The following is a 15,138-nucleotide window of genomic DNA, read 5'->3' as shown; positions in this document are numbered from 1 at the left end:
GAGAGCCCGATGAGACTAAATGTCATTTTCAAACGAGATCTAGGTCATAAATCATTACAGTAAATGTGATAAATGTTCAGAACAACAGTAAACATGGCCAAAATATGAACCAACACACAAAAATAGATTCAATTACAAGTAAAGTTTAGTAATTGAAAATGCAAGGAGTATAGAGATTAATTTATCACTTAAAATTTCAACAACATTTTACAAGTAGGCTCTTACCTGAAATACTGATTTCATGCTCTGTGGTGCCATAACCCAAAAGCTAAATATTAAAATTACCTCCAACCTCATTGGAACCTCATTTGCCAGTAGCAAAATATGATAATCGGTTGTTTACCCTTTTATCTGGCAACAAAACTGATACCTTTTTTACAAGGAGTCATGTTTGCATTGACCACAATACCTGCAGTCGGAATGCAAACAAAAAACATAACTCTGATAATGTATGCACTGTCCTTGAAATTGATTGGTCCACACCCGAGACAGCTTTCCTTAGAGCCTAGTCTCTCATGGTGTTGGACCAGATGACGCCTTTTTTGTTAGCATTCCGACTGCAGGTATTGTGGTCAATGCAATCATGACTCCTTGCTAAAAAGGTGTCAGTTTAGTTGCCAGATAAAAGGGTAAAAATACCTCCTACCTATTTACAGTTATTGTCCCTGTGCTTATCAAATCTCCTCCACAGATATCCTAGATCTTCAGTGATGGACACTAAATGTGTTATGTAAGCAGGTTTACTCACTAAGCAGATAGCCTCTGCATATTTGCAATACACGTGTTCATAATGTGGAGTGCAAACCTGTAATGCTGCAACCTGTAGGCAATAATTGGTGGACCACACAGGTTTGTGAAACCAAACCTGCTGGGTTGAGATGGCGGCACATGAAATGAGTTTAGCCCATCTGTGGAGACCTTGCGGTGTTATCTCCTCATGTATTGTTTTTCTCTGGATACTCCTGTTTCCTCCCATATAAAACAAATCCTTAGAAATGAGCATGCCAAACAACCCAATACATGACCCATTTCCTGTGGAAAAAATCCATGCCTTTCCTGGATAAATAAATTATGCGAAGAAATAAAGAACAATGTTGTGAGCAATGATCTAAAGTAAAGCAAATCAAGTCTGTTTCCAGGAGACAGTGGTAGTTACATAAAATATCTTAAGTTATATTCTGCCTTAGTTTGCAATGTAAATGAGTGCGAAGGTCAAAGTTCAGTGAAGAAATGTTCGGCAACTGGCCGCAGGTCTTTAAACTGGGTTGATGTTGTAATACGCACGTGACTAGTATCCAGTCACTTATAGCGGTATACTAGATGTAGTATAGTGGATTTATGTCAGAATCAGAATGGCAATATTTATTTATACTTTATATTAAAAAATTGTGGGTTTGCTGATCCACAGACCAAGGCTGAAATTAAGCCCGGATAAAACAATGCCAATGTTAGTGCAGTGCACGGGTGCCATTTGCAACCCACCAGAGTCGAGGGTGAGGGTTGTCCTCGATGAACTGCGAGGCCTCCTCTATGCCCACGTTCTCCACCAGGGCCCGGCTGTCTCTCAGTGAGCGCACCTCAAAGTTTGCCACGCACTCCTTGTTTGGGTGCTCTGGGTCCTGTGTGGCAGCAGCAAAACGCACGCATGTGGTGATCCATGAAAATTTCACAAAATCAATCAAGGTTTCTCTTATAAGCTGTTTGGAAGTTGTTGTTTTTTACAAATGCAGCTGTGTGCAATATGAAAAGGAGGGCTTTGAAAATATTACATAATGAAAGCCTGAGCAGGACTAGCCACTCAATTCCTCACAAGAATTATCACTGTAACGCTATTCCAGAATACAACATTCATAATGATGCATGGTCACAAACTTCTCAAACAAGTGTTATCTCATTACAATGTTGTGATTGCCTATCAAATATAATCGAGGTTTCTCACCCTTAAGATCTCATCCATGAGTACAGATTTGATCTCCAGATCCTCAAAGCTGCAAATGTATCCAGATGTTTGGATGGGCTCCTGTTGAGAAGGATGAGTTACAATAAAAAAAATGAATCTAATACACTGCAGTGGACATAAGTCAGGTGAATGTATAATGCTATTTTTGCAAATAAAATCTTTGTGCTCCAACTGCCTTAATTAGCAAATAAATTTTCAGTAAGGATCTCCATAATAAAATTTCTAAGTGTCTAGAAAAATTTTTTCCATGATTTTACATAAAATACATAATAGTTACACAGAGCAATCAGACCAGCTTTAAAACTAGATGTATACAGCACGATGGCGAAAACCTACATAGTAGTACCATTCTAGATTTGTCTAAATGCCTCCAGCAACTCGGACAGTTAAACCGGAAACAGCAACACGATAGCGCTGTCCAGCTTACCTCAGGGTCGAGGTTGCGGAACACATACATGCGCGTCTTCTCCATCATCGCAAACAGGTCGGGGTTATCGGCCGCCCAGCGCACATCCCACACGTCCTTGCGCTCGAACCCGATGGGGTCCCGCGGATGCCCTGGGGCAACTCCCGTTGCCCCTGCACCACCTCCCGCATCCGAGCCAGATTCGGAGCCCATCAGTGAGCCGCCAGCCTCCAAGTCGAGGATGGTAAGCACGCCTGAGATGTCCACCACTGCCAGACGGCTGATAACAGAAAAAAACTAAACTTTTTTTTATTTTACCAGGTAAGGCCCACTGAGCTATATACCTCTTTTTTCAGAAGCGACCTGGCCACAAATTTTTGCTTAATGAAGTGGATTATCACGAGGAACTTTATAGCAGCCAAATATTATAAAAGCACGATTCTAAAGTTATCGTCAACAACTGCAACAGCCTCATTATCATATTCCTGTGTCTATACATTGTCAGAGGAAGACCTAGCCATCTAATCACCACCACTCATGGTCCTGCAATGCCACAATCCACGTCACTCCTACACTTAAACGTATCTCTCATTGATCCATCTCAACGGTGGGCACAATCTCTCCTTTGGCTGCCAGTTTGTATATAATCTTGTCCACCAGAAATCATACCCTCTCGCAATGTACGCTGCTCAAACTCTCTTACGTTTATTAATAGTCAATTTTACGCCTCTGATTTGCATTATTTTTTTATTCAGAACCATGTACTTCTCTTTCTCTACGTTTAATTTCAAACATGCATCTCTCAATTATTCTTGCATCGTTCAATTATTATTCTCGTATAAACATGCATCTCCCAATAATTTTTTTCAATAGTCTTCGCAAAGCCAAATATTAAATATAATGCGGATCATTAAAACTTAGTGCGTAACGGCAGTCTATACACTTGTCATTCTAGCCTATAAGGGCATACAATGCCACGAGGTAGATGTGCAGGCCCTTACATCATAGCCATCATCAACCACGGTCAATCGAAATGCTGGGTAAAGGCCTTCCCAATCCACCACCATCTCTCGAAATATTGCGAGATAAGCACACAAGCCGATTCATCACTCAGTTTCCTTGATGGATGTCCTGTTGGATGCATTGTGTTTGTCGTCATTACTCTTGACTATCATCCACTATTGCTTCCAGTAACGTGTTCTTCCCAAGCTCACTTTTATTAATCGTCTGAATGATGTCATGAATCTGTGTTTTCGTGTTTATTTTTTTGTCTTTTACCCGCACCTCCGATTAGCATGGTTGACTGCGTAGACTGCGAAAGAAGTTCAACATACATACGTGCACGTACACTAATTCATGTGTTTCTCTATCTCTACATGTAATTCCAAGCACGTTTCTCTCAATGCTTCTTTGTGCACTTACGTGGAGTTGCAGTTGAGGGAGAGGCGGTATGGCCGGGCAGAGGCAACATAGTTCTGCACCAAGCCCACGTTGGGCAGGCTGTAGCGCTGCAGGGTGCCCGACTCTCTTGCCTGCCACAAAAACAAATATATAAGACGCAATATAGTAATACGTAACAATGTAGCAATTAATCAATTCAAATATACGTTTATACTCACAGTAGACTTTGAATTGTGCTCGTAAGAATCGATTATTTGTGACTTTTGCAAATTGATATGCACGTCATACGTTGTTGCTGCTTTTAGGCTAATAGCACACAAGACAGAGCACATGCGAATTCTTCATATACACAAATCACGCAAATCCGTCACGACAGAAAGCTAGGTGAATTGTTAATGCCTAAAACACCACATACAAAAACTACAGATGCATCTCGTTAATGACAGTGATGGAAGGTAGTAGATCTAAAGGCACAATGTGCATTCCAGCTACACTTCCCTGAAGAGGCGTTACATTATTTTTACATAAAAGCATTTTGTATAATCACTCACTGTTGCTTTAAAAGTTCTACTCGGCAAATGGTGATGGCAGAGAAATTTGACCTTTGTGGTCGAATGTAAAAACATCCTTTATGTATATGTATGTTCAACTTCTTTCGAAGCGTGTGTAGCCACCAGTGCTAATCGGAGGTGTTTTTGGTTGCTGGAACTGACCACGAGCAGGGTTTTGTCTGAAGCTGTGATGCAGCAAATTGGGTCTTTAGTTGCCTGCAAGGAAAACGGAGGCATTATCCTGCACATTCACCAAAACATACCAAGTCAACAACCAAGTGTGTTGTTAAAACAGCATGTGCTATATTAAGTATCGCCCGTGATAAAAAAAAGAGCATACAGTTGTTGCTTTGCTGATGTCCGGCATGCTATCAACAGCTCCTGTAGGTTGGTCATCCACGTGAAAAATCCTTCAAGAGAAACAACATTTTCCTTATTATCATCATCAATTTCATTTATGTGTATCTTACAAGAGGTCTGAATGTGCAACCACCAAACACACGAGACATTGGCAATTTATTTTACCGCAAACATCAACGGGGCACTGTCTTTAACAATGACATCAAGTTTGGAATTCCTTCTAATGTTTCCTCTTATAACCTTGCTCAATTTAATAAATGTGTAAACTCTTGTCTATTGAAACTTTGAGAGTGGTGTTTGATGCTGGTTGCTTGACATGTTGGGCCTTTGGGCCTCTGTGTCCAGAAACTGTTTTAAAAATTAAAAGTTGGACACATAAAAAATAATCGAATCCAAAATCGTGACAAATACAGGAATGTAAAACAATGTAGCATAAATATAGAGGCATAGAGCTGGTTACTTCTCTTTGCCGTCACGACGAGACCGGGCCACTTGGTTGATCTCCAGGCCGGTTATTTTTTTCGCCACACGGTACTGCCACACGTAGAAAGCGTTCTTGGATGCTGCGATGACGTGGGAGTGTGTCATGGCCACGTACAGAGGTTCTGTCAGAGAGATTTAATAAAGAGCAACATCCGTAACGTGGGAGATGGCCAGACCATCGGCGTATAAAACTTGACACACATTTAAATACTCGTCTTACAAACTTTAAATCAGCTTCAATAACTGGTCGCCGGTGGGGTTCATTCGCAAACGTTAATCCACGGCTGTACCAATAAGAAATGATAATTACCAATGTCAATGTACTTGGAGTCCTGTGGAGTTCCAATAGAGTTGCACAGCACCAGGACGTACTGTGGAGGACAGTTACAACAGACATCTACAGTGGTTGATAAAATGCAACATCAATCTGCTTAGGTTGATTAGGGTCATGTCTTAAGTTACAGTTTAAATATACCAATGCCTTATCCTCACTGATATTGGCATGGTGGTGTCTGTTGTGGTGATTGAGGTATAGAAAACGATTCGCATATTATGGAATGTTCATTTTGTTCAGATTTTGTCAAAAAAATGCCGATATTTCCACTACCAATCATAAGAAAATTCACCAAGACGTTTAGTCAAGATATGAAGCTGGCTCTACTCTTTGCCAGAACTGACAATGAAACACCACATATGAACGTCAAAGAAATATGGAGTCAATGTTCAGCAATGAATAATGTGCTTGATGTGGAACATTTCTTATTTATGACAATTGGGATTTTAGTATTATCTTGCAACATCCACAGCAGTGTTCAGATTTATACATAATATACCGTATGATGAAATGGAAAATATAATAAGGAAATTACCATATCAACCACAGAATCAGTTACGCCTTCCTCCTTGTTTGCAAGGCAAATATAAGACAGAATCATAATTAAATGCACCAATTAAATATTTAGTACACACTACACAAAGACTTAGCTAAACAAATGGTATAACTCAATTCACATTTTCAGCCACACTTGAGACGCCCTGCATGATGCCATGTTGAACGATTTCTTGGAAATTTACAACAGTTTTTTTGCAAATACCCGTTCGAGTTAATGTGATTAAACGTGGAATATAAGACTCATGATGCTATGCATCCTGCTTCTATGAACTGAGATATTCACGAACATTAATACATGAATGCAGTTGCACCATCAGACTACAATCAGCAGCACAAGCAGCCCAATTAACACGCCGTGCATAACATAATACAATTTGTATTTACAAAGAGTTTAAACATGACTGTATCTTAAGATGATGTAAAGGAAGGGGGGGGGGGCATGCACAATGAGTGGCCTGGTAAAACAAACAGCGTATTTATTGGGATTTTTTTGCAGAAATTAGAAATGTAAGAAGTCTACATGACAAAGAAGGACATGACACAATAAGGCTGCTTATGAAGACACTTCACAAAGAGACAGTCACGGGCAGATGCAATTAAGAAATTCTTTATCCCCGATTCGAACAGAATGAGGTATTCAGCAGTGTGCATACCCAAGGAGAGGAACATTCTAGACGGGGGAAACACTAACCGGGGTAATCCCCCGTTGAATGGAGATTGAAAGGGCACTGACAGGAATCCCTTGTTGCAGGAGCACAGGTCACATAAAGGGGCAAATATCAAGATGAAACTGAAGCGGTATACAGGGGGCAAATCCATGGATGATCATGAAGTGACTGTAATCAGCAACAAGAGGCTGTTTTTAAGGTAAGACCATTGCAAGGCAAGGCGTGCACTGCTGCCAAGCGAGGCGGATCGTCACCTGTGCCTGAGTGTCTTCAGCGCGCGTGGCCAGCACGCAGTAATCACCACACGCCGTCACGGACAGCAGGCTGCGCACATACTTCAGCGTCTTCTCGCTGTGCTTGGTGTCCCAGAACACCACGCAGTATTCCGTGCGCTCAGGCTTGGTGTACGCATACACCACCGTGTTGGAGCAGTAGCCCCACTGTGAAGGAAATGCAGGGAGCGGGGCAGTGACACGTTATGTGAGAGCCTGCATTGCTTTCCAACAAGCGTTTGTCCTCGGAAGCGCAGCTATTTCATTAGTGATTGTAACGATACTTTCCGAGTCACAGAATGAGACGTTACACGTCACATGGCACCTCCGATTAGCACAGTTGGCTATGTACGGTGCGAAAGAAGTTTAACATATATATGTGACATCTTAAGATTGTCACAGGTAATTATATGGGAGGCGAGTGCACATACGGAGTGCAACATTGTCGCAGTGGCGGTAAATCCTCACCCATTATCTCTGGGTTTTTAATTGCCATGTTTTTGGTAACATTTTAGTGAATTTCCCGATTTTATACAGGGTAAGTCCAGAATAACAAAAGAAACTAAAATTGTACATATAAAGGAACATATTTAAGAGAGTTACTCTAACCCCATGCTACAGACAAATGGACATATGGACAGAGCTAATGTTAACACACTTTCCTTCTGAGTTGGTAAGCATCCAGATCAAGCATATTGGATTGTGGATTTCAATGCACTGCATAACGGGCTTGTGGCAGCCTTGTACACTGTGCGCAAGTGTGGCTCCAGCGAAAGCAATCCGATTACCTTGTAATCTGGGCGGATGTTTGCAAAGTAAAGGAAGGAGTCAACACCCAGAGCGATGCGTAGGCCGCCCCCCTCCCAGGCTAGGGCAGACAGGTGTTTCCCTGGCATCTTCAGACTTCTCAGGTGCTGCAGGGACATGTGCATAATGCGCTCACACAGGGCGAAACCACGGGCTCCTACCCTACATACTAAATAAAAGTCAACGTGGTTTCCTGCTCAACAAAAACGTGGAGAGAGTCATCTCTCATTTACATTCCTGGGACAGCAGTCTAAATTAAAACTTGCGACCTTACGATAGTGAATCACACAATCTAGCCATTAAGCATATTCAACATAATTATAGTTTGGATTTATTTTAGATGCACAGAGTGCTAGTTAGCAATTGGCAAAATTACAACATTATAAATGTACAACCCCCTGTCAATCTATTGCTGAATGAGGGTCTCCACATGCCGTGCGAGTTGCAGGGGATAATTTACCATACTTCACGAAGCTGGTCAATGCAGGGTTGGTGAAGATGCGGAGTATATACGTGGAAGCATAGAAACACAATACAACAGATTTTGCCACACTATCTTCTGCTGCACAGCAAGCAGCCTTGGAGCCTATAACACTGGCTATGCATGGTGGTCACCCATCAAAGAACTATCCAGGCTCACAACTGCTTAGATTTTGAGATCTGATAAAATCGGGCACATTCATGGTAACTTGGCCGTAGGCCAAACTATGGCCAAAAATGTTACTGGGTAGAACACCAGCTGCATTGTTGACGGAATTGAGTAAGAGCTTGTCACTCAGAATCACTCACCTCGCCAAATGGCGTGTAAAACTGCACCAAGTTGAATTCCTTATCCTGGCCATAAGCTCTCTGTGATCCGGCCACAGCCAGCACACTGCCGCAGTGGTTCCACTGGATGCTCATCACCGTCATGCCTGCATCTATCAGAACAGGCTCTGTGCCCAACACAGATGCAGAGATAAATAACCGGATTGTTGTGTGCTGCCCAGCAACACCCCAGAATGCAAACTTACATGTAATCTTAAAAAAATAAGAGATATGTTTTCTCACATCTGCATACATTACCGTATTCTCCAGGTAAAAAGATGCTCTGAAAAGACACACCCCAAACTTGTGCTCGATAATGATATAAATTTGATCCAACAAAAATACCTACCGGATAATAAGATGCACCTCCAACTTTTGCCTTCCTTTTCAGTGGAAAAAAGTGCACGTTTTAATCTGGAGAATACGGTAACCTTTTTCAATAAGCATATTATGATCATCAGCCATGATCAATCCACTGATATATGAAGGCCTCTACAAACCTCTACAAACCACTTCCATCTCTCGGTCCTGTGAAGTAACACTCCATATTGTACCTGCCTATGAACTGGTTATCATTGCTCCATCTTCGTGGCATAGTGCCTCTATTGGCTGCCACTATCTCTTCTTGTGACATGTCTTTCCCAAGTCAATTTACTTTTCTTAACAGTCAATATGATGCCTCTAAACTGAATATTTTTTCAAATCCACGGGCACCGCTTTCTGTCTCTCAGTGTAAAATCATCACCCAAACATCCTAAAATTCAACCAAGGATCAACAAAGGTCCCATTAAGGTTTGCAGAAGCACTGTTCAGTTGTAACATCAGCAACGTTATTTGTTACCTATAAATGTACGTCCGAGGAAGGCAACAAAAACAAGCCAAGGACAAATTCAACCCATGGCGACAGCAGCGTTCATCGATGTCAAAGAGAAGCTTACTTTCGTCGTTTTCATGGCGCATGATCTGGAAGCGCCCGTTATCAAAGCAGATGGCCAGGCAGGGACAGCCAGGGTCCACGAAGCCCTCCCGCCCATCGTACCAATGTAACCCGGCGATGCTCACAACTCCGGTCGCTTCTGCCAGACACTGCAGCGACATCTTGGCCTGTGGGAGTTCCCGATAAAAAGTGACAATGAAACAACCGCCCAAATTGCCATTATAAACATTGAAACACGTCGATAAACCTCAAAGGAAGATGGCACAGAACAACAGCTTGCAAGGCAATGGTCTGTATTGAATTAAGAACAATGCATGGCAGTTGCAGATATCTACTTACACCAACAGAAATTAAGACTAGCCAAAAGTGTGACTGCAGTCACCAATCTAAAACCACGGACTACATAGTACACCAATGCCTGCTTTCACAATTCACCATCAGCATTTAAAATAGTCACCAAGCTATTCCTGAAGATGTCCACTATCTCACCAACCTTTAAATTAGCAACTGCCTCCAACATAAAATAATAAATAAACAACCCAAAAGGTAAATGAACCTCATTTTGTAGATACATCATCTAAGCTGTTTCCCAGGTCATCTGATATGAATATGAAACTTTGTTATTGAGAAAAAAAGAGGACCATAATGACACGATAAAAAATTTAAAAAACATCTCTCACGACATTTCAGAGTTGTGTTGTATAGCCCAGGACAAGTAGTAAAGGTATGCATGCACAAAACAAGGCCTAGATTTATCTGTTGAATTGCATCTTCTATTAGAGAATCTGACTGTGGCACTACTATAGGTATCTAGAGGGCCTCAAAACCCAAGTTAAATTTCTATGATTAATAGGAGATAAAATTGGCCAATAGAAGAAAAATTGGCCATTGTTGGCAGATTATTTAATTGAGATCGTGAATAATCTGTTTGCTGAATGCGTGTGGGGGTCCTGCAGTTTATATGGAGTAACCTTACCAATGACATTTGAAAATTTAGCAGCATTTGTTTAACAAACCTGACGCTACTAATGAAATCCGGGTAAAAAAAAGTCCAGAGTTTTCCTAAACAAATGCAGCTTGCTTATATATATATATATATATGCTTGAGACAGCAAGGTGGAATTTCAATGACATGTAAAAGCTCATCAGCCCCAATATTTCAAGCTTTGATGCCCGTCAGAACCAGGGTGCTTTGCCAATGATGCGAAGCTGACCACAAAGTTGCCCGTGTTGTCATAGATGTGGACTTCTCCATTGGCCATCCCAAACAGCAGCGTCCGTCCATCTGGCGACCATGCAGCGTGACAAAGCTGTATGCCCTTCAGTTCCTTCCCCCATATGCGGTTTCCTTGATGGCACAAAGCATTTTTGTTATTTTAAGAGTGAGCATCAGGAAAGTCATATTTAAAGGTTATTTTAAAACGTCAGAATGTAATTAATCTTACACTCACAATACATGTAGCAAATTGTGTAAGTATGAACTGTTAACAATTTCTCAAAATTATATGCCAGTATTGCCTTCAGGCTTTGGAAATTAACAAGTTAAAACTAGAAAGAACAAAGTCAGACGAAACATTACAAACAAGACAGAGAATAATTGTCCCCAAATTGCACTGGTAGTTCATGAGCCCAGGCCAGATACCGTATTTCACTTCCCGGTACCACATGAGATGGCATCACTCTTATGGTTCCAATTTTTTTACGTGGCCAATAACAGTGAATAACATAACCATTTGAAATGAGTGGGTTATCAAATAATTTACTTGTATTGTCGATATACTACTAAAGTTTTGCTACCTTCAGCAATACCAATTTCTGTTCTGGTCCCATTAAAAATGGGGTGGAGCAGGCTGAATCCTTATTTGCCTATACTATATGCCCTTATAAGGCTTGCAGATACAAGTTCACCCTTTTGCCAAAGACATTTCCTGCAAATCTCTCACCGTCCACCGATCCCACAATGACAGCTCCATCCTCATAGACGATGCAAATCTTCTGTCCATCCAGGTTCCAGCACATGCTCCTCACCATGGACTTATTTCGGTTGTTGATCATCTCCTCGTACCACAAGCCTACGTTTGTCAAGATAGTAATTATTAATATAATGTACAATGTCGAATATCCGATTCACTGGGGATTGAAATATAGGTGGCTCTTGTGTAAAGGTCAGATATATAAACTTCGATCGAACATAATAGTTCAATAGGTTACTGGAAATGCATTACTCTGCTTTAGAAACACGTTACTCTGCTTTAGCAAATGTGTGCGAGTTATAAAAAAACACATTCCTGCACGTGAAATAGTCAAATTTCTGAACATCTATAAAAAATTACAGTTACATCATGGACAAATACTGTACTGGGTTAATTGTTCAGAACAGATATGTGCCAATGACGTTATACTGCAGGTGGATGCTTGCCACCCATTTGTTTTCTGAGTTCTCTAGCATGTCATTAATGTCAACATGAAATGTTAAAATAACTACTCTAAGTACTCACCCTTATAAAGCATCCACACAATGATGAGGCCATTCTGGTCACTGCTAGTGAGCTTCTGATAATGCTCATTCCACGCCAATACCTGCACTGCACCTACAAACACCAATGTTGCATTATTACCATCATCAATTAAACCATAAAACATCTTCAATTAAACCATAAAAACAGCTTCAATTTAATCAATTTAGGTCACCACGACTCTCATCACAATTGGGAGCATTATTATAGTGTCAATAAAATTCTGACTTACCACTGTGGCCCTCCATAGTTTGGTTCAATGATAGGTTGCTTGGTGCTGCCAACCCTTTGAGTTTAGCATCTTCACCTACATACATGGGTGAATGACCATTGACATAGTACGTGTTATATATCTCCATTTAACACACGAAGGTGGCAAAACGTGTTCATAATAGTACGATGCTGCATTTAAGATTTTGAAAACCATCCTGTTCAATAGATAAATAGGTAAAGGTGGCCGAATCACTCTTATAGAAATCTGAGCTGGCACTGCTGATATCCTGGATTCAAATATGGGCTTCCAACCTTGTTAAAATCTGGGTTTCAAACATATTTAGTTGACCATCTTAATTCTGCTCACGAATGATAAAACTCATCATATTCCATTGAATTTTGCACTTTATTTGGCATTTCAACTATTTAAAAAACATATCAGTTTGACTATCATACACCAGTCGCATGCAGGCTTGGGGGATGGTGCACCCCTACTGTGTAAAGGTAATAAAACATATAAAGGATTTTTTTCAGAATTCATGAGTTGTGAGCTATAGCATGCACAGCAAAAAATATATATACATTTTCACGAATATTTTCAATCCACACAGATGTTATATCTGTCTGAAAATGTCATGTATATTTGGAATAATTTTAAAACAAAACTCTTTCGACTCGTAAAACTAATTGTTGTCACTGAAATTATTTCGGGGGAAAATCATGTACATTCTGATCACCAAAAATAATCATAGAAAAATATTTTTACATTTCAGCAAATGTATTTAGATTCAACCATCCCTTCTCATACAATTGATTCCATTATACCAAAATTCATTGTACAACTACTATTCTATTGCACGTTTGTCTTCCCACCACAAGCCCACTTTATCTAATACCACTGCTAATGCGAATATCCCTTGCAATGCCACTGTGAGCAAGTTTTAAATGAAAATCAATGCGTCTAAATCTATCGATAAATATGGGCTATCTTTGGTGATCTGGTCTTACCTGTCTGAGATTCCAACTTTAGAATCTTAAGCAGTCCATCCTCCCCTCCACAGGCTATGTAACCCAGTTCTTTATTCCAGGCCACGCAGCGCAGCTTGGTGCTATTTGGGATAGATATCTGAGGAATCCAGCATACACAGAGGATTTAACCTCATTAGGAAACTATTTCTAATCATCTTCACTCCCAAATACATTCTCCGATAACTCCATAAGGTATTGTTTCAATTATCATTTAATATCATTGCCCTTGATCTATCCACTGCTAGATGAATTCCTTCCCTACCTTCCCACTATTTTGCAATGGCCCAAATTTATCTCATGGCAACACATGCACTGATCTTGTCATGCCATCTCTCTGGTGATCGCCCTCTCAGGCGTGTTTCTCCTTTGGCTGACATTGTCACCAGTCATGTCCATCGGTCATCATCCCTACGAGAAAGAGTATCCTGACCAAATCAACTTTCTTTAACAGTCAATACTTTGTCTCTCATATGCAGGTAGTTCTCTTTTTGTCGCACAGTTCAATTCCAAGTACGAATCTCTCCGTGATTATTTACAAAGCGGTTTAGCTTGTGCCTCATTTTCATTGTCAATGTTCATGTTTACGATACCGTAAACGGAAATATGCAATGAATGAAACCTTCGTTCTTCGGGCACATTTGTATTTCTTGATGATCTAATTAACTTTTCAAAAAGCACTCCAGCCTGCTACATTCGATCATCTTGATCCCGATCCGCCTTCAATAATCGCCCTTGGCATACAAACATTGCCGATTGACAGTTTTGTCACCTCCCTTCAACTTAAGAGTACATAAACTAAGCGGTTGTCCACTCATCTCCTATGCACAACTCTGAACTAGTGGTGGTAATTACACATTCCCATGGCGCGGCAGGCCTGTCAATGGGACAACCACTGTTGACATTCATCATCAGTGGATGGGGTAGCGATGTGCGACAACATCAACTGATGATTATATAACATTATGCATTATGTCAAATGTATAGTTGCTCCATCTTAACATCAGCCGTGCAAAGATCACACATGTCAACCCCTTATTACAGACAAATTCAGACCTTATTGGTCACCCCGTGCCCTTATAAATCTCAACGTTCATCCTACAAAGTCCCATCACAAGGGAGAAACACAAATAAATAGGCAAAAACAGTTTTTTGCCCGTATCGCAAAGGCTGTTCGCCGCATGGACCTGAAAACTCAATTATCCTGTACAAGAATACGGGGGAAACCGTATGGGTTGACAGCTCATGCAAGATCACCCTACTGCAGGATCATCAGCCTCCGTTTCAAGTTTCATTTATTTGGTACAGCCCTGTGATCCATGCGGCCCTTAAGTCGGGTGCAACCACAACAAACAAAATATGAACACAGAACATCTTAAAGCGACGATGCGTAACAGAAACATGCTGTAATAAACCAGCGAATAACCCCCCAAAAAACCGTCGCGAATTATAACGAATTAAAGACAAACACTTTTTTAATAATCACCAGCACAGACTAACACAATGAGCATAGATGCATTACAAGATTAGTTTTAATACTAAGAATAATAATGCACTCGATTGTATTTTATCGAACACTGAAAACCCCCAAACATCTCGCTAGCACCAGTCAGGTCTCGGCGCGGTAGGCCTTTGGCCACAAAATGACGAGCGAGCGAGTAAAGCAGCAACAACAACAACTCCGCACCTTTTTACTTAAGTAGACAAACATCGCGGCGCACAGGAAGTCAGCAATTACGCCAACAACTCTTGTATATTTGTAAATACTTCAACAAGTTTCAACAATCGCTGCGCTGGTTGGGGCGCCCGCCAAGCTCGTCGCGGCGTTTCCGTTGCCAC

The 15,138-nt window shown here is 40.9% G+C and overlaps 1 protein-coding gene across 2 annotated transcripts in view; it reads right to left on the bottom strand.

Annotated features, from left to right (window-relative positions):
* WDR35 (WD repeat domain 35) overlaps nt 1-15,138 on the bottom strand; it is a 23,415-nt gene extending 8,277 nt beyond the window's left edge. The window contains exons 1-19 of one of the 2 annotated variants that reach the window (XM_061568801.1): nt 14,987-15,138; nt 13,282-13,399; nt 12,293-12,367; nt 12,043-12,135; nt 11,488-11,616; nt 10,759-10,892; nt 9,546-9,711; nt 8,590-8,735; nt 7,782-7,907; nt 6,976-7,161; nt 6,031-6,063; nt 5,472-5,532; nt 5,139-5,283; nt 4,659-4,728; nt 4,481-4,534; nt 3,789-3,898; nt 2,388-2,646; nt 1,940-2,020; nt 1,483-1,619 (exon numbers count right to left, since the gene is read on the bottom strand). In XM_061568801.1, coding sequence (XP_061424785.1) covers nt 1,483-1,619; nt 1,940-2,020; nt 2,388-2,646; nt 3,789-3,898; nt 4,481-4,534; nt 4,659-4,728; nt 5,139-5,283; nt 5,472-5,532; nt 6,031-6,063; nt 6,976-7,161; nt 7,782-7,907; nt 8,590-8,735; nt 9,546-9,711; nt 10,759-10,892; nt 11,488-11,616; nt 12,043-12,135; nt 12,293-12,367; nt 13,282-13,399; nt 14,987-15,010 — 2,147 coding nt within the window. In that variant the 5' untranslated portion in view covers nt 15,011-15,138. The remainder of the gene's footprint in view (nt 1-1,482; nt 1,620-1,939; nt 2,021-2,387; nt 2,647-3,788; nt 3,899-4,480; nt 4,535-4,658; nt 4,729-5,138; nt 5,284-5,471; nt 5,533-6,030; nt 6,064-6,975; nt 7,162-7,781; nt 7,908-8,589; nt 8,736-9,545; nt 9,712-10,758; nt 10,893-11,487; nt 11,617-12,042; nt 12,136-12,292; nt 12,368-13,281; nt 13,400-14,986) is intronic. The other variant, XM_061568802.1, reaches the window with a different exon arrangement.

Source organism: Lethenteron reissneri, chromosome 42, assembly GCF_015708825.2.
Source record: "Lethenteron reissneri isolate LAM-NWPU_2019-01 chromosome 42, ASM1570882v1, whole genome shotgun sequence".
Taxonomy (NCBI): domain Eukaryota; kingdom Metazoa; phylum Chordata; class Hyperoartia; order Petromyzontiformes; family Petromyzontidae; genus Lethenteron; species Lethenteron reissneri.
The sequence above is the reverse complement of the archived record's forward strand: the minus strand, read 5'-3'. Positions and strand labels throughout refer to the sequence as shown.